This window comes from Canis lupus, chromosome 12, assembly GCF_003254725.2.
Source record: "Canis lupus dingo isolate Sandy chromosome 12, ASM325472v2, whole genome shotgun sequence".
Classification (NCBI taxonomy): Eukaryota; Metazoa; Chordata; class Mammalia; order Carnivora; family Canidae; genus Canis; species Canis lupus.
This window is the reverse complement of record NC_064254.1, coordinates 21,549,822-21,574,701: the sequence shown is the minus strand read 5'-3', so window position 1 is coordinate 21,574,701 and position 24,880 is coordinate 21,549,822. Positions and strand designations below refer to the sequence as shown.

At 40.1% G+C, this 24,880-nt stretch overlaps 1 protein-coding gene across 3 annotated transcripts in view; it reads right to left on the bottom strand.

The window, feature by feature from the left end:
- Positions 1-248: 248 nt before the first annotated feature.
- The window catches only part of LRRC1 (leucine rich repeat containing 1), a 129,510-nt gene continuing 104,878 nt past the window's right edge, over positions 249-24,880 (bottom strand). For all 3 annotated transcript variants that reach the window (XM_025419050.3, XM_025419052.3, XM_025419051.3), the window contains exons 9-14: positions 23,932-24,050; positions 22,278-22,361; positions 12,459-12,574; positions 5,311-5,483; positions 3,896-4,032; positions 249-1,836 (exon numbers count right to left, since the gene is read on the bottom strand). In XM_025419050.3, the coding sequence (XP_025274835.1) occupies positions 1,678-1,836; positions 3,896-4,032; positions 5,311-5,483; positions 12,459-12,574; positions 22,278-22,361; positions 23,932-24,050 (788 nt within the window). In that variant the 3' untranslated portion in view covers positions 249-1,677. The remainder of the gene's footprint in view (positions 1,837-3,895; positions 4,033-5,310; positions 5,484-12,458; positions 12,575-22,277; positions 22,362-23,931; positions 24,051-24,880) is intronic.

The following is a 24,880-nucleotide window of genomic DNA, read 5'->3' as shown; positions in this document are numbered from 1 at the left end:
TAAAAGTTGTCATATTTGGTTGGTTGAAAGCAGGTTTCTATGGAGTCCAATTGGCCAGGCGGCCACAACCCGAAGTTATTAGCCAGAAAGGAAGGCACTTCTGGAGTCTGTGCTGTGTGGCAAAAGGGCAAGCAATTAACTCAAAACTGACCAGTAGTTTAGATATTTAATGGATGGGAGCGCATTGTCAAAGAATCAGCTAACTTGCCACCATCTGAACATGCAAGATGATAATTAATTTTAAAAAGTTGTATGGTTAATTCCAGGGTGATTTTATTTCACAGAGAGAAAACAAAAAACCAACAATATCATGATTTTCCTAGATACCACATAGTGACTGGCACTTTTCATTTCTCTTTTATGACATTATACAAAAAAAAAAAAAAAAAGGGAAAGAAATCAACAGAAACACCAAAACATAACCCCCCATGCCCCTTAAATTAGCAGATTTAAAATTAAAACTTGAAGCAAGGATTTGTTATACTTTGATTCAAACTCTATTTACAAATTAAATTGCACTTAACAAAGATAGCAAACATTTCTAATATGGTTATTTTGCTTTATTGTGGTTTTATATCAATATAAAACTTTTAAAGCTTTCTTCAATAAAAATCATACTTTCTTTTGCAGTACATAATTCATTTATCAATTGAATTTCTATACCAGTTTTCTCCTGTTGTGCTTTTCTGCTCTATTTTATTTTACAAATGGCATATACCTTCCAAGCAGGTACAATCAGACACTGCACTCATTATAAGAGACTCACTCATAAAAGAGTTAAAGTGTAAGAAATGAAGTATTAGCAGTCTAATCCTTTGGTTCATCCTTTTTTCTTTTTTCTTTCTTTTCTTTTTTTTTTTTTTACAAAAAAAAATCAACTCATAAAATGTACAAATTGGTGATAACTCTTCTTTTTGGTTAAAAACAAATCCACCAGGTACATTACTGGTTAAAATCCAACTCGCTTTAAAAGTTCCACACTCCTAGTCTCTCATCTCACTGCTCAAGGATGCCACTGTGTACAACTGGTTTGACATTATTCATGATACAGTAAGGCACAAGTGGATGGTACAAGTGATAACAAATACTTTAGGACTGTTGCTTTTTTTTGTTTTTGTCTGCACAAATACTAAAATATGTACCGTTTCCAAGATAAAATAACAAAAAAAGAAATACACATTTCTTTTTGCTATGAAATACCTATACAAAATTTTTAAATGTACACTATCTGAGCTGCCAAAAAGATTTTTTTTTTAAAGAATCAATTATTCCCCGTACATAAAACACTGTCTCATCAGTAGGTCCAAGAGAACTTGAGCTCAAAATGTCCCAGCACTTTATGGGGGTGGGGGAGGAGGATAAACACATTTCCCCTTCCTGCGCTCCCTTACCCCAACAAAAGACAGAAGCAAAGGTCAGCTGTTTACAGTAGTGTATTCTACTCCGGACAAAGGACTGGAGGTCGGGGACAAGGCGGCTCCCGGCGGGCGGAGGGCCCCATAAGGCACTTCCGTGGGTGAGCAGCGGCCCAGCAAGCGGCCCGGGCCCGGGGCAGCGACGCGCAGGTGCCCGCGTTGCGGGAAGACCCAGGCCGCGCCAGGCTCCCGGCCAGGCCAGCAGACGGGGACGTCTGGACAGCAGGGGGAGACACGGGAGGTAAAATTCGGAGGTGAAGTTCTATACAGAAGTGGTCACTCGGTCAATGGCGTGGTTGACCTCGTTTTTGTTTGAATCCAGTCCTTTAGCAGCATTCATGTCGTTCCGCAAATTCTCCACGGTCTTCTTCATGTTCTTCAGCTCTCCTGGGTGCGGGGTGGCCCTCCGCAGGAGCGTCCTCTGAAACCAAGCAGGGCAGTGAGTGTTTGGGTTTCGTGCAGGAACTCTTTCTAGCGAGCTCCAGGGCGGGGGATGCTCGGGGACAAAGGATGCTTGGGGAGGGGAAGGGGGGGCGGCGGTCGCAGGAGCCGGGAGTGGCCCGAGCGCAGCCCCTGGAGCTCTGCGCGCTTACCTGCTGCTCCCTGGCAGGTAACGGAACATGCAGCTGTCCTGCGTAACCTACCTACTCCGCACAGAGGGGTCACTTTCAGAATAAAGGAACGCTTTGTAAAATGTAAGATTAGTGTAAGATAAAAATAAAGTTCCGTGAAGGACAAGGAAAAGAAGATTTTTTAAAAAAAAGATTTTATTTATTCATGAGAGACAGAGAGAGAGCGACAGAGACAGAGACACAGGCAGAGGGAGAAGCAGGCTCCATGCAGGGAGCCTGACATGGGACTTGATCCTGGGGCTCCAAGATCACACCCTGGCCGGAAGGCAGATGCTACACCGCTGAGCCACCCAGGGATCCCCAAGGAAAAGAAGATTTTTAAGATTGGTGAAGTGGGGTGTGGAGAAAGAAAATGATTGGCGGGGGGGGGGGGGGTATTCTAATCTAAAATCACTGCAATGGAGCAGCCCGGGGGGCTCAGTGGTTTAGCACCACCTTCAGCCCAGGGTGTGATCCTGGACACCCAGGATCGAGTCCCGCATCGGGCTCCCTGCATGGAGCCTGCTTCTCCCTCTGCCTGTGTCTCTGCCTCTATCCCTCTCTGTCTCTCTCACGAATAAATAAATAAAATCTTAAAAAAAATAAAAATAAAAAAAAATAAAATCACTACGATGGCCTACCACTACCCCAAGTGGTTCTGGCTTCCTTCAACCCTGGAGGCACGGCTCTGGAAGGAAAAGGGAAGCCAGAGAGAAGGGCTTCTTTTCTTACTTTGCTGCTGGGTGTGTTATTCATATTACCTACTGCACAGAGTTCACATTCTCTGCAGAGGCCACCGTGCTGGAAGTGAAATGACAGGGTAGGGACAATCTTCAAACAGCTGTATTATTTGACATGTCACAAGCTCTCTGGCTCATAAGATGGCATTTATGTCTTGTAAATGGCCTGTCCAGGAGCTTCAGGAGGAGCTTCAGGTAGGTTAACATGACACTACAAGGGCGCTTCTGAAGCACTGAAGGAACTGGTGAAATCCTCACCATCAGGCAAGCCACCTGGTAAGCACTGAGCACTCATTTCTCCTAAAGTCACTTTGTCGTGCCTAACTCCTATTCTGCACTCCCCTACCGTAAACTGGGAAAATCCCACTGGGTGACAGCTGGAATCACAAAGACCATGGGCAATCACTTAAAAGCCTCTCTTTCCTTTGGGGGCTGTGGCTACTCCCTCTAAGCTCTGCTTATGAAAATTTCAATTAGTGCAAGGAGTTTAAGAAGCCAAAGTCAACTTGTAGTAAGATTTCAAGAGTTGTCACTGACTCCTGGAGACATCAGCAGTCCAAGAGGCATGTTTTAAAGTGTGGATGGAGTAAGGCTAAGTAGTACTTTCAAATCTATTCCTGATGTTTGGATGAAAACTTATAACTGAACCTAGCTAACATCACAAGCACTCTGCCTGAGGGTGAAGAGAAGAATGATTCCATGAAGGAAAGAGAGAAGTACAGCTCTGCAAAAGGCAAGCCAAGTCACACTGTGAAGTGTGGAGTCAATGCCGTACACCTCTCTAAATGGAGGTGAGGAAGAGACTTCACTCACCTACAACAACAGAAACAGAACAAATTCCTAATCAGTTTACTGGAGGTGAGAAGGGCCACTATCACAAGTAAAGAACAAGAGTATAAACTATTCAAGCCAAAGAACCCAAAAGTTCCATTTGCTTTATATACATTTGGTGAATTAGTACCTAGACATACCTCGTTTTGTCTTCTAAAAAAAATTCCTACATGCTGAAGACAAAGCAGAAAACAGACAATTCAATATGAAAAGAAATCCATATTAGGTGCCACTCTCGATCTTGGAAGGCTTTTAAATTTTGAGTTTCCAGGGAGGCCAACAATCTCCAATTCCATACCGTTTCATTGTCTTCATCATCTCTCTCATCTTCCAAAAATCGGATTGCACTGACTCTGTTCACCGCACGCTCATTCCAGGCCTCATCGGGGACATCGCTCACCAAGCTCTCCAGTGCCCCACAGCGAGGCAGGTTCTCTGTCATGAAAAAGACCACAGCAGCTTGGAACTCGGGTTTGTGTGACTGGTACATACCCCTGCACCTTCACAGGTACTTTACCTAAGGTATTCACCTAAATGCTATCTAGTATTTCAAAAAATTTAAAACAAAAATAAAGTCTGAGATAGGGTTAACCTTTCTTTTCAATGATTCTACTTGAGATCATATAAAATAGGTGTTAATGTTTAGTATTTCATTACAAAATGTCATCATAGTTTATAGAATCCTTTTTCACAATTCTTTTCTATACACTAACTTTAAAAACTTTCTCATGAGGGGCACCTGGGTGGCTCAGTCGGCTGTATCCGACTCGATCTCAGCTCAGGTCTTGATCTCAGGGTCCTGAGTTCAAGCCCCACCTTGGGTGTGGAACCTACTTAAAAGACAAAACAAAAAACCTTTCTCATGACACTGATGTGGCTGCACATATAGGACACTAGTACTTTCCTTGGTAACACATTCTGCTGTTTTTCCCTTGGGGTCTTAAAGGCTCCTCTAACAAAGCTGAGATTGGCAAAGGTTGCTGAGAGGGGCCCTTCCATATAGGAGGCTCCTGTTCTCCCAGAACACTCTAGTTCTCTTTTAGCAAAACTGGCTCTCAGCAAATATTTCTAATAGCAATTTATTGTTAGTGTGAATATTTTTAAAAACCACACATAATTTACAAAACAAAGGTACAATGACTTAAAATAACAGATTGGTTTAAAAACTGTTTGTCAGTGGGGGTGCCTGGGTGGCTCAGTTGGTTAAGCATTGATTTTGGCTCAGGTCATGGTCTTAGGGTCATGAGATGGAGCCTCAGTCAGGCTCTGTGCTTAGTAGGGAGTCTGCTTGAGATTCTCTCTCCCTCTGCCTCTGCCCCTCCCATTTGTGCTCTAAAATAAATCTTAAAAAAAAAATTGTCAGTTGTGTTCAATATTAATCAGTCATTTATCAAAATCTAAACCATCAGTTTGGATTTTATGGGACTCTGTCAACTTTTTAAAGAGTACTTGTAATTCCAGCCTTAGCGATAACTCAAACCCAAAAGGCTGTTTAAGGAACTTCAGATATGATATGCAGGTATGAAGGGTACTTTTTCTATGAAGGTGCAGGGGTACGTACCTTCCCAGAAGAGACCCACAATGACCTCACCCAGGCTGGCTGTAGGGGCACATTAGACAAATCACAGACACATGTGTGACCAAGCAGTCTTATGGATAGGTATTAGCTCCTACTAATTCTCATAGCCATGTGAGTATTGTTCTTAATTTCACCTTGGCAAGTGGGTTCAGAAGGCAGCTGAGGAAGCAAGACACAGGTCAAAATCTTCTCTCCAGTGGTATGGTCTGTGTCCGTCTGGAATGTGAGCAGAGGCTGGGACTGGTTGTCAGACAACCATAAAGCCTTCAGCTTCAAGGCAGTCAAGGATAAAGGGAGATGTAACAGCCTAATTTAAAACAAAAGGAGACATCAAGGTCTCAGATTTTACAATTATATCAATTCCTATCAATACAGAAAAAAAAAAAAAAAAGAATGACAAAGAACTTCCTGGGATTGGATTCAACATGGAACAAGATGCTGTGTTTATAGTAAATCCAACGTGTACTCTTTGTGAGCAGACTCCTCAGTGGGTCACCATGCTTCCCTCTTCTGCTGTCAACTTTCTCATTAGCACCTCTGGCCACAGGGCAAAACATGAGGGCATTACAGAGCACATGATTCAGCCTTGCACTAGGAGGTTTCCATTTAAAGAGGAAAAAAAAGCCAGTGTGACTGGGGAAGGACCTAGAAGTAGGTGTCCTTACTGAGTCAGTGGCAACAGCCTCACCGACGACGACAAGGACCTGTTTCCAGCTGCACTTGGCAAATCAGGAAGAGCCGAAGGAGATGCCTGGGGTGCTAAAGCATTTCAGTGGCAGTGATAATAAAGATCAAAAAAATTTTCTTCATGCACTGCATTCTCTTTCTCTAAGGAGATTATTTTAGGTATCCATTTTAAACTTGTATCTTCTAGTTTCTAGAAGCTCCCACTTCCCCAGACTATGTGATAATTAATGTCCACTTCACATTGTTTCAGTTTCAAATGAGATCATATATATATTAAAACACTTTAAAACTTGTAATGTGACACTTAAAGATTAATTTTATGTTTGCACACATTACAGAGGAGTGGCTGTACCCAGTAAACTCTAGTTAACAAAGACCAGTACTTGCCAAAGGTTATGTTAATGCTTCTGCCCTGAGCACATCTGACAATGTTGGTAGACATTTTTGGGAGGTGCTATTGGCATCTAGTGGGCAGAGACCAGGGAGGTTGCATAGGATAGCCCCCACCAAAGGATTACCTGGCCCAAAATGCTAACAGGTCTGGGGGGTGAAAAGACTTCTTTAGCAAAAACCAACACTTTATACATGTCTACTCATGGACTACTCTGCGGATACCAGGAATTTAAGGTTTAATGAACCTAAGATTGTATTTTATCAAGTATGTTTACTCTAAGGATGGATGCATGCATTAAATTACAATCTCAGCAGTGACTTCACAAGCTAGACATCATGAGCCGACCACATTCCATGGAGCCACAAGATGAGGCACATTTTCTTAAAAGAAATCCCTGGCCTGTGACTTCCGTAAAAAAAATCATATGGCAGCATGTGTTGCTGGGGCTCTTTCTTTTACGGACTTGCACACCTATCTCCAGTTTAACACATGCGGGCGACCTACCTATTCATCTTACCAAGAGATCAATACTGCATTATCAGACATAGATGCCATCCTGAATTGACAGGCTTATGAAAATCGATTCTAACTCTATGTAGGGAATACGAAGAGAAGTTGTACTCCAATGTTATTAAACTAATCTAAGTAAAATGTAAGCATAGAATGTTACTTTAACAGATCAAGTAAGTATTATCAAAGAGTGCATGGAGAGTGTTAACAACAAATGCATTAACAAACTTTTCACAAGACAAATTAAAGTGTTTTACAAAATACTTCCAATATGCTAGTTATGGAGATGACAAAATATTTTCTTTTCCTAACAATTAGCCCAGCAAAGACTGGCCCCTCCCACACATATGTCTGTGTGCAGTATTGAGTCGGTAGAATTGTACCTTATAGGGGAGTTAGGTTCCAAAGTCAACGCATCCATGAGATCTGCATATGTTAAAGTACCCTTGAAAAGCCTCTGTGTATTGTATAGTACTTTGCAATTAGGGCCAAACCGAGTGAGAAATAAGTATTTTTAAATCCCAGAATCTACTGAGGACAGTAATGGGCTCACACCATGAAGGATGCCCAAGGGATGTGAGGAAGTAGAGGCTTTACAGCTCCCTTTCCTATTCTGAGGTGTTGGGTCTTTGAGCGAGATAGAAAGTGAAATCTCTTATGCTTATACAACAAATTATTCCTGCCTGCCTCTGCCCAAAGGCTGTCACACATTCACTCAAATGCAAGGAAGTTAAAGACACAGCTGTGTATTTGCCAGGCCTGGTGAGAGGGATTTTTGAAAGGATATCCTAACACACTGTGAAAGCTTCAAGTACTTTACATTCTTTTTCATTTTATTGAACAAAATGATAATTCCCTTGAAATCTATTCCTATTTCTTTTTAAAATGTTTAAAGTTTCAGGGTCTTAGGCAAGAAATCTACAGTCAGTATCTCTAGATTTCTTAACCATGAGTATATAAAGAAAAAAATATTAAGATTTGAAAACTGGCACAGAACACAAATACTCAAACACAATCATTGTACCTTCTCAGAAGAGTAACTGGCTTTGCAGCTAAGTGCTAAAGCAAAGGCATAAGTAAAAGGCTACACAGAGCATCAATAATAAATAACAGCTTCTAAGGATAACAAATCATATGGTAAAAATTAAATTACTAGACTCTATGACAACAGATTTTATAAGCACATTCTACCAAGTCATATAAGATTAGTGACTTGTCTAGAACACCAGTTTCCCTATAAAGTGCCAGCTTGAACATAGCTGTTGCCAACTGAGCACACACCACACAAGTTTGTTGACTAAGTGTCCCATGAAGGGGTGTTCCAGTAGTGTCAAAGACAAAAAAAAAAAAAAAAAAGCTCTGTTCCCTGCCCCGTCTGTACACAGAGATTCTGCAGGCTGAGCTAACCCTCTCACTGATTCACTGCTGCCGCGGGGCGGCGGGGGGGCAGAAAAGACACACATACTCCTCTGTTTCTCTTGAGTGAACCATCCCAGGTAAAAGTGTGTGTGTGTGTGTATTTTATATATATATATATATATATATATTCCTGCTTTTCAGAAGAGTTAATACATTTTCAGTTTATTTTGGTCCCTTCTGTACACTGCAGAATCAACACAAAAACCACAGCCCTATTTGTACATATCTTGCATCTCTATGTTTTATTTAGGACCACATCCCCTCAAAATAAAAAGCCTGTGGTTACTATTTACATCAGTGGTACAGGGACTAAAGCAAATGAATAACCACATCATGAGCCGAGTGCCTCATTTCCAGTTAAATCCATGACCAACTACCCTGAAGTGACCTTCTCTACCTCCTGGACTACTTAGTGACTACACTGTCAAGTTTATTTAACAACTACATGTGGGGTTGTTACTGATTAATGTAATACTGACTTAACCTATAGTTGCATGTTTCTTACAACTGAATATTTCATCTTTTATCTCCTACTGGAATTTTTTAGTTTTAAACAAAGTTTTCAAAACTGTTTAAAGATATATAGAGAGAATATAATCAGTGGGGAAATTTAAGCAATACTTTGGTATTTTTAAAGGGAAAACCCCCTGTAACCTGAAGCTTCCACTCTTCCCTTAGGGGAATGATTATTAATGTTTTGTTGTACCGCGTAGATATATTGTTTTAAAAGCAAAAATGAGGGGCAGCCTGGGTGGCTCAGTGGTTTAGCGTCACCTGCAAGCCCAGGTTGTGATCCTGGAGACCCGGGATCAAGTCCCATGTCAGGCTCCTTGCATGGAGCCTGCTTCTCCCTCTGCCTGTGTCTCTGCCTCTCTCGCGCTCACTCGCTCTGTGTCTCTCATGAATAAATAAGTAAAATCTTAAAAAAAAATTAAAACAAAAATGAAAATTAGAGTGTTATGTACTGCCCAACAGTTGCTCTTTTTACTCGGTACTATGGGCCTCCTGTGTCACTACACAGAGTAATGATCTTACTCTTTAACTGCTTACTATCTCACAGTATTAGCTACACTGCTATGTTGAGCTTTGTCTTTTAATAGTTTTTCTCAGTTTGAGCTATAACTTCCATGTAACACTGTGTAACTCTAAGGTATATCTGTGATGATTTGATATATTCATATATTCCCAAGTGACTACCACAGTAGAGTTAATACATCCATACAATCACATAATCACCATTTTGGGGGCGTGTGTGTGTGTGTGTGTGTGTGTGTGTGTGTGTGTTGAGAACATTTAAGATCTATTCTTTCAACAACTTTCAAGAATATAAGGCAGTATTTCTACCTATAGTCACCATGCTATATATACATTAGGTGCCCAGAACTTATTCATCTTATAACCGGAAATTTATACCCACTAAGCAATACCCTCCTCTTTCTCCTACTCCTAGCCCCTGGTGACCACCATTTTACTCTCTATTTCTAGGAATTTGACTTTCCTGAATTTCACATATGAGATCATATAGGATGTGTCTTTTCCTGTCTGGCTTATTTCACTTTGCATAATGCCCTCAAGGTCCATACATTTTGTTATAAATAACATGATTTTCTTCTTTCTCATGGCTGAATATTCCACTATATACATCACACCACATCTTCTTTATCCATTCATCTACTGATGATGTTTAGGCTCTTTCCTTGGCTACTGTGAAAAATGCTGCAGTGAACAAGGGAGTGCAGATCTCTCTTCAATATCCTGTTCTCACTTCCTTTGGCGATACACCAGAAGCGGGATCGCTACAGCATATGGTAGATATATTTTTAATTTTTTAAGGAACCTCCACACTGTTTTCCCTAGTGGCTGCACCAATTTACATTTCTACCAGCAGGGCACAAGGTTCCCCTGTCTCCACATCCTTGCCAACACTTATTATCTCTCATCTTTTTGATAACAGCTATTCTAACAGCTATGAGGTAATATGTTTTAATATTTTTAAATTTAAATTTTTGGATTGTAAAATTCAAAAGTGCAAACTATTTCCACATTGACAGCCACTATTTCTAGGATTTGGTACTACTCTTCCTCAAAGGTCCTCAAATACTAGATATTGTGTAGCTGGTGGATATTCCTGTGGGAAAGAGTTAAGAATTAAGGAAATGGATTCTGTGTCTAAGGGTAGCTGATAATAAAAGACATCTTCTCTGTTACTGTACCACAAGATTTGATACTTAGTTTCCAAGTGGAATTTTCTAGCTACCCTATCAAACTTGTCAAAAAAGATTTGTGGAAACTAACATGTAGTCTTTCTGTGCCATTTGCTATTTTTATATGCTTGAGAGAAGAGGCAAAAACTTCTGTTGTATGTGGTATGACTTCCCATGGTGTACCACTTCTGCAAGCTAAAAAGCTGGCATTATAGCCTTTTATTAGTTTCTACACTAATACTTTAAATAAGTAGTAATTAAATATTACTACTAAGTTTAAAATTTGGTTATGAATCTGTATATACATGGACTAAATGACACATATAACTGACTCAGATGACAGCTATGTGACTCTACTTTTTAATGGGGTTTTTTCCACCCCAGCCCAAGCATAATAAAAATTTAACTTTCCCTCCTGAGAACTAGAGAATAGAGGCTTCACTCATGTGAAAAACAGTTTTCAGGCATCAGAGCCATCTTTCTGCTCCAGAATTAGTGATGTAAATTCATGCTCACCAGTGTGGCAAGAATCCGGGAAGGTTTGGAGTCACAGAGTTTTTACTGCTGGAGTTCAGGGAAGAACCATTCTTCCCAAGCCCTATGCTGCACATGAGACTCAGTCCAGCAGAAAGTCAACATTCAATACAAATTAATCCTGAGTTTCCAGTAGGTCTTAAAATATATCAAGGTCTTAAAAATCTATCAAGATGTCCTGAAAGCCTTCACTTGAAAATGGTGAGCTTTTCCTGAGGCCTGCTGAGTCCTGCTATTTCTTAGCACCACTACCTACTATCCATTAGCCAGAATGAAAAATGGTGGCTTGTGCCTGACCTAAGTGACCAGCTAATCAGCACTTAGCCCACAATCCCCCAAACACTCTCCCAACTGCTGCTAGCTCTCATTTAAAATCATTGATCATATTTAACTGTATAACACTCAAAAGCATTTTTAAAATTCCTTTTGCGATGTAGCCTGTGATACAAGGCATTTCGAAGTGGCCTACTGTTCACTCTGCAAAACTAACATTTTTAACATTGTCATTCAGGCCACAAATATTTACCAGGCTTTTATCATGTGCCAGGCACTCTGTGGGGATAAATGGTCCAGTGGTACAGATGCCACATCTGACTTCAGGCAACTTTAGATTTAGACAGTTACACACACATAAGCTGGCAATTATCATATGGTGCTGTGAGTGCTATGGTAGGGGTAATTCAAAAAAGCAGGCTCCACACAAAGAAGGCTCCCCACAGAAAATGAAAGCATGAGTGATGAGAGTTAAAAGCGGGAGCCAGAGAAGAGGGTCCCAGGTAGAAAAAATAGCTGGTCTGGGCTCAGGAGAAAGTACATATGCCATCTGAGGTGACAAAAAGTTCAGACTGGCTGAAACAGGTCTATATTCTGCACAGGTGAAGAGAAGGCATATTCCAGAAAGCTAGGGGCAGTCCACCATTGCCTCTGACTTCAGAACTTGAGAAATGGCACCGCTATGACCTTGGCGGATACCATCGGGGGCTCTTCACTTTATTACAGATTATGATCACTTAGTGATTCTGACATTAGCTGGGGATCCCTGTGACAGAAAAGTGTCCCTGAATACAATTTTGTTTACAATTTCAAGTGGTTCCAAATCACCAGCAGAGCACATCAAGACCTCTGCTTAAAATCTAGTTCAAACTCGTTCAAGCTCATCCTTGAGATGAGGAAACTCAGAGGTTCAGGATGACTTATGAAAGCTAGCTATAAAAGCTAAGGTAAAACCCAGCTCTCAGGCAGCACCGTTTCTCTTACATCACTATACTGCTGTTCTGGGAAGCATTTCTGCAGAAGCATCTACTTCAAATGGCAAAGTGTCTCGCACTTAGGTCATTCCTGACCTCTTCCACTCCATCCAGATCCATCACTCCTGCTCTCAGATCAACAACTTCCTGGGCCTGCTCATTTGACTAATTGGTACATATTCTTTAAGATGGAACAAAGGCAAGATAGCAAAGAAGCATGGCAAAGGTTGGGGTGAATGAACATTTGTTTTTTTTCCTTCAAAGAAAGCAAACCCAAACATGCTTACCTGTTCCCTGCCACATCCAGGACATGAAGCTCTGTGGCCTGTGACACCTCTGCAGGTAGCCGAGTTAGTCTATTATCACGTACACAGAACACAGTGAGGCTGCAGCACCCACCAATCTACAATGATAAAGAAAATATGTCCTTTTTCCAGGTTTTTGTGGAAGATGGTGGTGGGACTGGAGTATCTTGTCAAATGGCATGAGAAGGACGCATAAAATGGTATCATATGATTTTAAGTTGCACTAAGACCAACTATGGCTAATTTAAATCATACAAAACACTAAGTAGTCCAATAAGTTAACAAAAATCTCTGCAAAACATTAAACGTACATATTCTAAATTAAATCAAGAAAATAAATGGTACAGTCTAAAAATCTCATTCTGAAAAGCAAGTCATTTTTCACTGCTATCTAATGCAACTGTATCTTTTAAATATGTAAACTAAGCTAGCCAGGTCCAGACAAATGTTATTTGGTAATATGGTAGATTAAGAATTCTAAATTTCACAAATATGGCCAAGGATGATACACACACACCCCTGGGAAGACCTGCCCATTTATATTAAATCATGTTCCCAGTGTTCTAGTTCATTTCAAAAAACAAAAAACAGAAAAAAAAAAAAAAAAAAAAAAAACAGAAAGAAAAAAGAAGAAGAAAAAGAGTTACCAGATAGACAATAAGTACATTAATTTCCACCATACATCTTTTCATTGCTTTTGGTCATTCACAATCTAACTTGGTAAATTCATTATTCATTTTCCTTTGACAAATGCAAAATCAACAATATTTTAGTAAAAACTGAATTCAGTAAATACATTCATCACTCTGGTAAAACTTATGCTGGTAGAAGCAAATCAATACCTACATCCACACCAAATTTGATTACTATTTATTTATTTTTAAAGTAAATGATTCAAAGGTAATTAAGTTTTGTATGAGCCTGGTCTTCAAAAAAGGACATAAGCACAAAAGACCTGAATCATTCTCTTGAACAAACTGGCTATGGTTTCTATGGTCAGGAAAGCTGAACCAAGGGGGTGGAAAAAAATCACTCGATCTCAGACACAACATTCTGCAGGACTCCATACAGTACTACATTCTTCCAGTACTCACTATCCTGACCCAGAGTGACTGCAAGAAAAGGCTTATGAAGGAACCTATTGATGTCTCTCTGACACATGGAAAAATACTCCATAGCTTCCCACTTGAAGAGGGGCAGGAGACTTGTATCTTCCGATGATATCTGAATACATTTTATGCCCTTTTCTTTGTATACATGTGTTTAATATATGTATCTATATTAAAAAGCATATTTATGAAATTGCTACATAATTACCTTCATGTACAATCTTATTATATCTTCCCTTAGGAGCTAATATAAAGACTTGAGATAATATATTTAACCCCAGTATTTAACCATAATTGATGTAAAAGAAAAATAAACATAGAAGAAAACACAAACTAACATTTGTCTAAAATGGAAAATCCAGATAGGTAGAAAGGCTTTTAGATTGTCTCTATTATTTCTTAGTATTCACATTTCCCATCCCAGCAGGTGCATTCATTGTCCTCTAAAATATAACATTTTGGTCCCACTGTGTCTTATTTCTTTTTTCTGTCCTTCTAAATCTTGTCAATTGTCCAAAATTACCTAAACATCCTCTATACCATCAAGTCTTCCTCATACCTCATACCCACTGATTCACTGCTCTCTGTGTTTCTTTCATAATTATGATTCATACAAACCCTGTGACAGATTGTTTTACTGAGTTTGTACATCTAACCAGGATGCACAGCAATAACAGTAACCATCCTATCACCTACCAACTTTTCTCATTAGATATGTTTATACACTTATGTTTATTTACTTACTAGTGAAAGGCTGCTCCTTGAAGTTAATATCTGCTTCTATGTGTAGCAATGAAAACCACAATACTCTTTTTTTTTTTTCTATTAAGAATCACTACAGTGACCTCTCTTAGGTTTTATAAATATAGGGCCCCAGTAGCATGTCCTAAAAGAGATTTGCAACAGGATCTTTGAGGGCTTGGCTTTCTTCCCTCCCTTGAGGAAAGGAATCATAGTTTTACTCAGATGCCCAGAAATATCATGGAAAGAATCAAAACTTTGAATCTTTTGAGGATTGACATGATTAGATCTTCTCTGATAAATTGAGATGATCCCAACAAAGATCTACTCATGGGAAGAAATCTCCAAGTATCTTATGGAGCAGAACTCCCTATGACCTATTCTATGTGAAGGGGTATCAGCACTGGGCTCTGGGTTCTGGGGAGGGGGGCACTGTGTGCCATGTGAAAGGTCCTCCAGGTCAGCATGTGGCTAAGGCTGGACAGCTCCTTAACCTTATCAACCTGGCCTGGCTTTGAAGACATAAGGTTTATCTGTACTCCAGGAAGGTCAAAGTAGTGATTCACATACACAACCCTCACAATGGTAAAATAAGCTACTGGAGGGTGTTTATGAGCAGAGACTGCATCATAATTGTGGACACTTTGTCGTGAAGCTACCCCCTGCTCCAGGCACCTGTACCATATCTGTTTTGGGGCCTCAAGACTATACCATGTGAACATTTTCAATTTGATCATGTACATATATTATCTATTAAAAAAATTAACCAACTAAAATGGGGGACACCATTTGCTCTATGTTGCTCTAATAGCTGTTGGAGCAACATAAGTTCTGGACAAGTAAACACCCCTTAAGTTTTAGGGGAGGGGGAAATAATGTGAACTCTCAAAGGGCTGTGTGAGCTATCCACTGTGCTTCAGTCTAATTTACTTATTTTTTCTTTTTCCTTTACCATTCTAATCTTGAATCCATTTGAGATCTCAAGAGGTAGAAAGCAATTGCATTCAAGAGTCTCCTAGGCACTCTGGGTAGTCACAGCAGGCCGAGCGACCCGCTGATCTCTATTGTCAAGGGTTTAGGAAAACAATGAAACAATGCCAACAAAGAGCGAGTGTTATTGCCCAGTGTGCTGGGGATGTCTTCATCACCCTTCAGAGGCATGTGCTGTCCCAAGCAAAAAAAAAGTCGCAGAAACGTCTTTCCAAATCAGCCAGGAAGGCATGGCATGAGCCTTTGGCTTTAAGGAAAGATTATTAAGCATAAAAACCATAGCTCAAAAGGCACAGTTCTTCATAGACACCAGAGAGGAATGTGGTGTCCTGGAGTGGATGCTCTGAGATCACAGAGATCTGGGCTGGAACTGAGGCTCGGTCATGTGTTTTGTGGGTTTGAATAAGCTACTTTAACCTAAAGTAACAATCAGGATTAAATTAAACGAAACCACAAATACAATTTGTCACCTATCATAGAACCTGATAAATGTGGCTGGAAAACCAACGTGAGTTATTGTCTTCTTTTCAAGAAGTGAAAGTCCCGGGTCCAAATGACAAGTGCAGTCAACACTTGTGTGCCTGCTGTGTTGTTGGAACTGTGCTGACATTGGTGAGCTCTTCCCACAACACACCTGAACTTAAAAATCTCTCCCTGCCAATGCATCACAGTGACAAAATGACAAAATATCACTGTGCTAAATACTAGGGATAAATACACTGTGACTTTACTGCTAGTGAAGCACTGGTATCAATTCAGTTGTATATTTTACATATAGTTCATGTAAATTTCTGCTTTCTCAGGTTCATGAGGCAGAGTTTACAGGGTCCTTTAGTGATCATCAGGATAAAATGCCTGTATCACTTAGAAATTCTGGGAAGCAGAGTCACTGTTTAAATAACTTATTACCAGTTACGTAGGAAGCTGGTATTTTTAAACTTCCTTAAACCACATAATAGCACCTTCCCAGAATACAAGGGGCTGGGCTTGGAGAGCTACAGAATGTTAGCTGAGAATCTTTGTTTCACTGGGTTGTGTCTCTTCATTCCAGATGATACCTTCCTTCCCTACTGTTTGGACCTGATTTAACCCATCTCAAGGTCACTGAGCAAATGTTAGGTCAGGTCAGCTGCACTAGGTATGAATTGCCTGCAGGTAACATTACTCTAGATGACATAAGCACATTCAGTGATCCAAAGAGAAAGCCTGTATTAGTCATCTTTGTCTACCTAGATTCCACTTTTTGAACACCTGCTCCAAGTGTGAAGAAACTTTCGTTCTCCTTCAGTATCTGCCTTTTAATATTCTATGTAAGAGAATGAAACCCACATTTCGCTGTGGCAGAAAGGAAAATGTACAAGATGCAAAATCTGGTCAAAATAACAATTTGAGCTGTAATAATATGGTGCGTAATTTTAGAAACCAAAGACTTTTTGCATTTCCCATCATCATCATCTATGATATATTATTCGAATGTTCCTATTTCATAAATATTTTGGAAATTATGTGGCTTTGGGACTTCCTGAATTGTTGGGCCACTGACATTGAAATATCCATTAATTAGCTATGGCATTCTTCATCTCTAATTATAAAACAGTAAGTTACATTGACTGGAAAATAAAAACTATATATACACGTGCATAAAAGCACAATGAAAAAAGTAACTCAGACCAAATCCTACCGCAAAGGGATAATGGGTATTAACATTCTGAAGTACAATCTCTCAGTATTACTGCCATGCATTTGTGATTATACATATACACTTCAATGAAATTAGGACCAACACTATGATCTTTAGCACCTCTGCTTACATATAACATCAGGAACATCCTCCCATGTCATTGTTTCTAAAAGGACTTTTGTTGACCACATAACTATCACTTCACAAATCTCCCACATTACATGCTGCTGCTAATTGGTTCTGCCATTTCTTTCCTGTGTGATCTTGAGCAAGTTACTTCAGCTGAATCTGGGTTTCACGGTGTCTTGGAAGTTGATAACGACTTATCTACACCTCACAGAACTGTTGCTAAGATGAGACACGAATATGCAGGAAAGCACACAGTACAGTGCCTGGCACGTGTTAGCTGCCCCAATCCATGTACTTGTTAGCTGTTCCTACATACACATGAAAAATATTCTTGTGCTTGGTTTTCATGTATACCACAACCGTGTTCCTAGGATGAAGGCCTAGAAGTGGCATTGCAGAATCCAAAGAGTATGAACACTTTCAAAGGTTTCAATATTTCCATGTTCTCTTTCAGAGAAGACGTAATAATTTATACTCCCATGAATAATATGCATTTTCCCGTGCCCTCACCAACATCTGTTATCATTTTTTTTTTGATCTTGACAATTTGATAGGTCAAAAGCTTCCTTAACATTTCTGTGAATACTGATGGAGCTAAATTTTCTTTACATCAATAGCCATTTCTATTTTTTTCTTCTCTGAATCACTTATTATTTATTGTGGTAGGTTCTTTGCTTTAATTTTTGTCTACTTTTCTCTAGTGGGAACATCTTTTTCTCAATGCCCTGGAAGGATTTCAGGTAGAGTAAGAAGAGACCTCTCTCATCTATAATTTTGTGTCACCTGGTCTCCAGGCTTCTTGAAGATAAGAAATCTAATTTTTACACAGGCAAATCTATCAACTGTTTTTTCTTTTTTTCCAACTTATTTCCTCTCTCAAGTTTAGGAATGCCTTCTCCATTTTGAAATCCAACGGCCAACTATATTTTATTTTACTATTTTTAGGCTTTATTTGATCTCTTTTATTAATAATCCATTTTAGAATATGATGGAAGTTTACACTAAATTAAATTATAATAAGACTGAAAGCTATTGACAAAACGAATTCTCTATCACCACAGACACTTTTGAAAATCACAATTATTATTTATGGGTAACTAACATTTACAGAGTGCCTGATTTAAAAAACAAAATCAAAAAGAAGCTTTGATGAATAATCTATAAATTTTATCTTATTCGACTGGATAGGTGGGATGAAGTAAAGATCACAGATGGTCATTTTGACTTAATGGAGACAAAAGACTGGCCTCTAAAGTTGAACACATGCTCAATTTCTTCCAGCCAGAATCTCTTTAGATGGTGCAGATTGTTTAAAGGTAATATTTGGCTGGGGAATATTACAAGGTTGATGCCTCTCTTTCATCACACCTACCACCACACATAAACCAACTCCCTGTCTGTCCACGCATCACACAATGCAGTCTCTTCTTAATTCTTCCCTCCACCAAAAACATGAGTTTTTTAGGGAGTCTTCTTTTCCCAGAAGCATACATACTTACACAACAGGATGAGAAATAAAAGACACAAATAGGTTGCTTGAAAAATCAGAAGCATGCCACATGTAGCAAATAAAGCAAATCTAGCCTTTCCATTAGAGAATTGTGCTGACAAACCGGAATTTAGTGAAGACAGATGAGCTGCCATGTTACGCCTTTTGGAATTTCTGAATAACTTAAAATGTAATTCACAGAAAAGCATTCTTTTGAGAGAGAATAATCTGAACAAATCTGACAAACACATAACAAAATAAGGTTCCAGGCCATGCAGTCATTTAGAAAAAAAAAAAAAAACTGAGTTTAGAAGAGAAATGTCCAATATTTTACAATGAAGAACACACAAAGCAGTCAGGTGATTTGAAATCTTCATGCATTTAAAAAGCAAAATGGAAGTTAGAAATGCACTGTGATCTGAACAATACTTACAAGATAACAAGTTTACCTGACTTTTCTAAATTTCCAAGCAGCTAACAATTAAGAAAACAAGAGACATTCATTGATTTGCAAATGTTTACTATGAAGTAACACCACAAAACACAAACAGAATCTATTATTGTGACCCACACAGTACAAACTTTCCCCTTCATTTGGAAGGGGGGAACAACAACAACAAATAGATACTGCCATCGACTAAGGAGATGTGCTCTAAAACTGATGATATACAATACTATCAAATTAAAGAAAGACAAAAAAATAGGAAGAACTACAAGGCACACCAAACCAATAGCAATTAATACAATTATGGATTTTTGGCATATATATTGAACTGGCCAGCATTTCAGCTTAGATATGTCATGCATGCAACTTAATTACTCAAGAGAGAGAGTAGTAGAGTTTTCCAAGTACAGAATCCAATCAAGGAAAAGTGCAGGATATGATCAAATGGTTTCAAGCTTGGAGGCAGAGCAAGTGCAGACACACATAGTCACTAGGCCCAGCCCCACTCCCCCAATTACACATACACACACACGTACACGCACACATGGTCACAAGGCCTATCATACCCACTGCACAGAGACTCATGGCAGAGCAGTGGTGCGCAGACCAACAGGACACACTTGGAGGTCAGGAGGCCTGAGATGGTCGGCTGCTCAGCCCCAATGGTCACCAGCAAGCACTCCACCATTTCTACTGGGTCACCAAACTGTAAACCGCAGCAGAATTAGGGACATGTGCTCGGGGCATTTTCCCACTCTGGGAGGTAATGTGTGTGAGTGAAGGCATGCTAGAAAATAGCCAGTTCCTAAAAACCTCAACATTCTCTGCTTCACCTCACAACTGAGAGAAAGGGCACAGACTTTATTCATTTACACAACTCTATCTGCCACAAAACCAGTCACAATTTCACAGAGAACAGATGGCTAACTACGATGCTTTGATGCTAGAACTATTTACACACCACGTTCACTTTCCATGTTATGAAATACTGTTCTATTAAATATACACAAACACACAGCACGTGGTAAGCATAACCCTCTGAACCCTAACGACAAGTTTCCTTCTCTTAAGATGTCAAGATGACAGACACTGAAATAATGGCAGTAGTTTTACACAAATAAAATGTCAAAGCTGTGCCTAGAATGTATTCCTTTGCCAGAGACTCAGAAAGAGGGACGGGAAGATGGGCTGAGTGGGGAAATGTACTGGGGACAGACACCCAACTTCCAAGCCCTCTCTTCAGCGCTAACCTTGAAAATGTTTCTAAAATGTATTCATTTCATAACATGTTCAAACCAGAGAGTTTGACCTCCTTTCTTTACCAACTCAAGGTCCTGACATAACTCAGGGCCACACCTGAAAAGGCTGGACTGAGTCTCTGTGGCCTGAGTGGCTATGCTTTTCTTGGCCTATGGGAGAGCAGTGAGCAGGCTGTCTGGACACATCTCTGGGGTCCATCCTACTGACCGCTAGCTTTGTGAAGCCTGCTAAGGAAGGCTTAGCTGGCCTTCAGCTGCCTCATCTGGAAAATGAGGAAATCTCCCTTACGACCTCAAAAAGTTGTCATGAGGGCTCAGTGAGTGCACAAACATGACAGTGCCGAGTACAGTATGTGGCATTGAGACAGAAACTAATAAATCTTTCCTACTTCTCTGTGCATGTGTCTATGTGTCCAGTCTGCTACCCATTCAACAAGAGTAACATCAATATTCAGGATATCAGCTGTTTTGGTTTATCACTGTGAGACCAGAACCGAAATGTTCTGATTAGCAGAATCTCTTACTTGTGTTCCCGTTTAGCAGAGGTGTACTGAAGTCTTTCTGCAGGGAACAGTTTTATTTAAGTGCCAGTGCTCAGAGTAACAGTAGGTCAGAATATGGCCATATTTATGACAAATACCCCCTCACCATGCTTCCCCTTGGGAATACTGGCAGTCTTGCCCAGGCAGAAAACTGGAACATGGAGGGTATAGCACCAAGATGAGGAAAAAGAGAGAGAAACCAGGCAAAGCTCAGACACTCTCAGAAGGGCCCTAGGAAAATAAGACCCCTCCCCACCATGTTCTGGATGGTGGGATGGTGGTTTGAAATTTATCCTAAGAGAGATGTAGGAAAGGGAAAACAGAGATAGGAGGACATTGCACCTAGCCAGAGATCATATCACATGATATCACACCTTCATGAGAAGCCTGGCAAAGGAGACAAGGGCTCAACAAGATTTGATGGAAGGAAGAAAGGCAGCTCATCTGAGTTTCAGGCTAATAGCTAACAAAAAAATCAACTACCCATCGCCCAGCCCAGTTCCAAATAGAAGGTAAGCCTTCTTTGTTAAACATCATGCTACAATATCACACATGCTTCCTTGTTTAATCTGCTCTGCGCTTCCTTTTTTGTTTTCAGCAACTCCCTCACCAGAACTGAAGTGTCTCTACATCTGCACAACTACTCCCCACAAAGCATGGTGATGGTCTCTTCTCCTGGTTAGACCATTGACAAAAAAAAAAAAAAAAAAAATCCTCCGAATCTGGCTATCAGGGACACCTGACTGGCTCAGCGGTTAAGGGTCTGCCATAGGCTCAGGGTGTGATCCTGGAGTCCCGGGATTGAGTCCCACACCCTAGATGGAGCCTACTTCTCCCTCTGTCTATGCCTCAATCTCTCTCTGTGTCTCTCATGAATAAATAAAATCTTTAAAAAAAAAAAATCTGGCTATTGCTTCCCATTCACTTTCCTTTATATGAATACCTTTGCGAAGAGTTCATTCACTACCCCCAGACACAAACACTGCCCACTATCGATCTCTGCCCACTAAAAGGGTTGCGTCAAGACCCACTTTTATAATCCCAACCGCTTCAGAAATTAATTTCACATTAAACTCAGTTAGACCCAATGTTTTCCACTTCCTCTGCCAAATTCCTAAATTACCTATTCCTGTCAATAGTTCTCTGTATGTCAAGCCAGAAATATCAAACTCTTTCTCCCACTTAAAATCCTATCAATTCACCTTACAATGCTCAGTCATCTGGACCCACCTACTGTCTTTAATGTTACTGACGGTCGTTCTTTGATCTAATTCCTCCAACCATCTCTATGCTCACAAATGAAAGTACATAACACTTAAAAAGTATTGCATTAAGTCTTTTAAAACATATGACATTTTTAATCCCTTGTGTGCTATTATTTCTTTATGATTATTATTGTTTTTTTAAAACACATACCTCTTTTGGTAAAGACACTAATTTATTTCTGTCTGCATTCAAGTTGCTCAACTTCTTAAGTTTTCCAATGCTCTTAGGTAAGGTCTGTTAAAATAACATTTTAATTATTATTTTAATACATTTTTAAAAATATGACTCACAGTAAAACAGATCTTTTCAAGGATTTAAAGAATATCATCTCATCCAGGAAGAGATATAATAGTTCTTTCTGAATATCAGATAGGTCAAAGCTCACTTGGAAGATGCAGAATTAAATATTTTGCATTCTTGTTAAAACAAGAATGTTTCAATGAAATGATATCAAAGGCACAGACCTGGAAACAGAAAAACACCCAGGAAAAAGGTAAAGGTAATATAATAATATATATATATATATATATATATATATATATATATATATATATATATATATATCTTCAATATAAGTAAGAATTTGCACCTCAAGATTCACCCCTTCATTGCCTACACCTTTGAGAACCACCCTGGAAGAATGGCTTGGATGACTTGAAGCCAGAAGGCTGGGGGGTTGGAGAGGATTAGAATCCTGAGCAGGAGTGCTGTGAGGCCTGGGGACAGGAGCAAGGTAAGCAGGGCTAGGAGATGGGGTGCTCAGAGCACCCCAGGAACCAGGCGGGGCCCTGGTAGAGCGGATAGCTTCAACACCTGGCTGGAAGCCAGGGTTGAATGTTATGCTTACAATTGCTATGATTACTATCTGTAAGCCTAAAACTATAAACTAGGATCAGAAGATTTGAGCACTTCTACTACCAAAGGAGGCTGCCTGAGCTGCCTGAGGAGAGAGGTGTTGAGCTCCCACACCAGCCCTGTGTCCAACCCATTCATGCTGTCTTTTTCTGCTCTTTCCACCTCAAGAGTATTGCTTGTTCTTTTTATAAAGGAAGGAGAAAAAAGAAGAGGAAAAAGGAGTAGGGAAAGTAGGGTACGAAATACAGTGACAAAATGAAAGAGAAAGTTAAGAAAGTAAACTGAAGCAAACATAGATGTTACAAGACACAAAGAGAGGAGGAGGAGAAGATGACATGATCAGTGAAGGCCTGATGCAAGCAGAGGAAGCAGGAAGGAAGGAGCAACAGAGATCTGCTGTCACCCTGTTCATCTGCACCACCCCCAGCAGGTGGTGGATGCCAAAGCTTTGCCCTCAGGAGGATGGGGAAGCCCGGCCCAAGCATGGGACACCTGCAGCCACCTCGGTGTCCAATCTCTAGGGTGGGGGTAGATCTCAGTTCCACGCCCAACCTCGCCAAGAGCACTCATCCCCACCCCTGAGTCTCACCAAGGCTTTTCCCAGCCAAACACCTTCTCCCCTTCTCTATTTGCTCGAAGAACCTTGAGAGAACATTTCCTCCAGTGGTTCTTGAGGCATGGGCACAGCTGACAATGGCTCACTCCTCCCTACCCCTCACCGGAGACCCCTGTGAGGGGAGCCTGACCACCATTCTCTTCACTCATGCAAGTAAAAAGCCAATCATCCTTTTGTCATGCATTTGCTCTGAAGTCCCTTTTTTAGACGTAACATAAGAACATGTCCATGTAGTCTACCCCAATTATGAGTAAGTAGAATCTACTCTAAAATGTCTTTATGATACAGAACCCCCACCCTACATATCCATTTGAATGCGCAGCCCACACTCACCAGGAGCTGGTTTTCTGTAAGAACTAACTCAGTGAGGCTTTCACAGTCCCCAACTGCTTCAGGCAACTGTGTGAGTCTGTTCTGATCCACCTTCAAGATCGACAGTTTCTTTAGTTTTCCTGTAAAAAGCATTATTTCAACTCATTAGTTACAACTGTCTTCCTAATCATCACTCTTTATCTCTCATCTGGCTGTTCTTTTTTGTGTTAAATAGTTATTCTTTTTTTTGCCCCTTCATCCAGCTTTTCACATGATGAAACCGCATATTTCTCATTTAGATCACTAGAGGTGGAGAGTTAATTTTATCAGAACATCAAAAACAGTCAGCAATTAGAAACAAATCATTTTAAAAGTCACTACATAAAAAAAATCGTTATCAAAGCCAGAAACTTTATAGGAAAACAAACAGCTAGCTCTTGACAGATCTCTAAGAACAGGAAATGTTTCATGTACAAAGGAGAGAGACTTTCATCTTACTCCAAGAATCATCCCCAGTAAAAACAAAAAATAAAGTGTGGTTTATTCTATCACCTAGGAATGAAAGTGGCTTAGTGAAGGCTCCTGCAACGAAGTGGTTCTAGATACGCAAAATAAAATGAAACCTCTGAAATGCCACATTAGGAACTGAGTGTATTTCATTCAAGACAGGAAGAACGGACTTTCTGGTGATGCCCGCAGGCCACGAAAAAGAGGAATGGAGTGACCGCAGCTTCCTCAAGGTCCCCACTGAGTGAAGGAAATCCTAAATCTTTTAGATTTTCACTTTCAACTATAATTCAAGGGAATGAACCTACAAAGCAGATATCCTTTATTATCTACTGAGAGAGGCTGGCATGGTGACACCTTGTCCCCAGTTAAATCAGAAAGAAGTCTCCATCTTAGAGGAGATGTAAAGCTGAAGGAAAGGAAATACTGAAAAAATTAACTTGCCTTGTGTGTTGCCACGGAG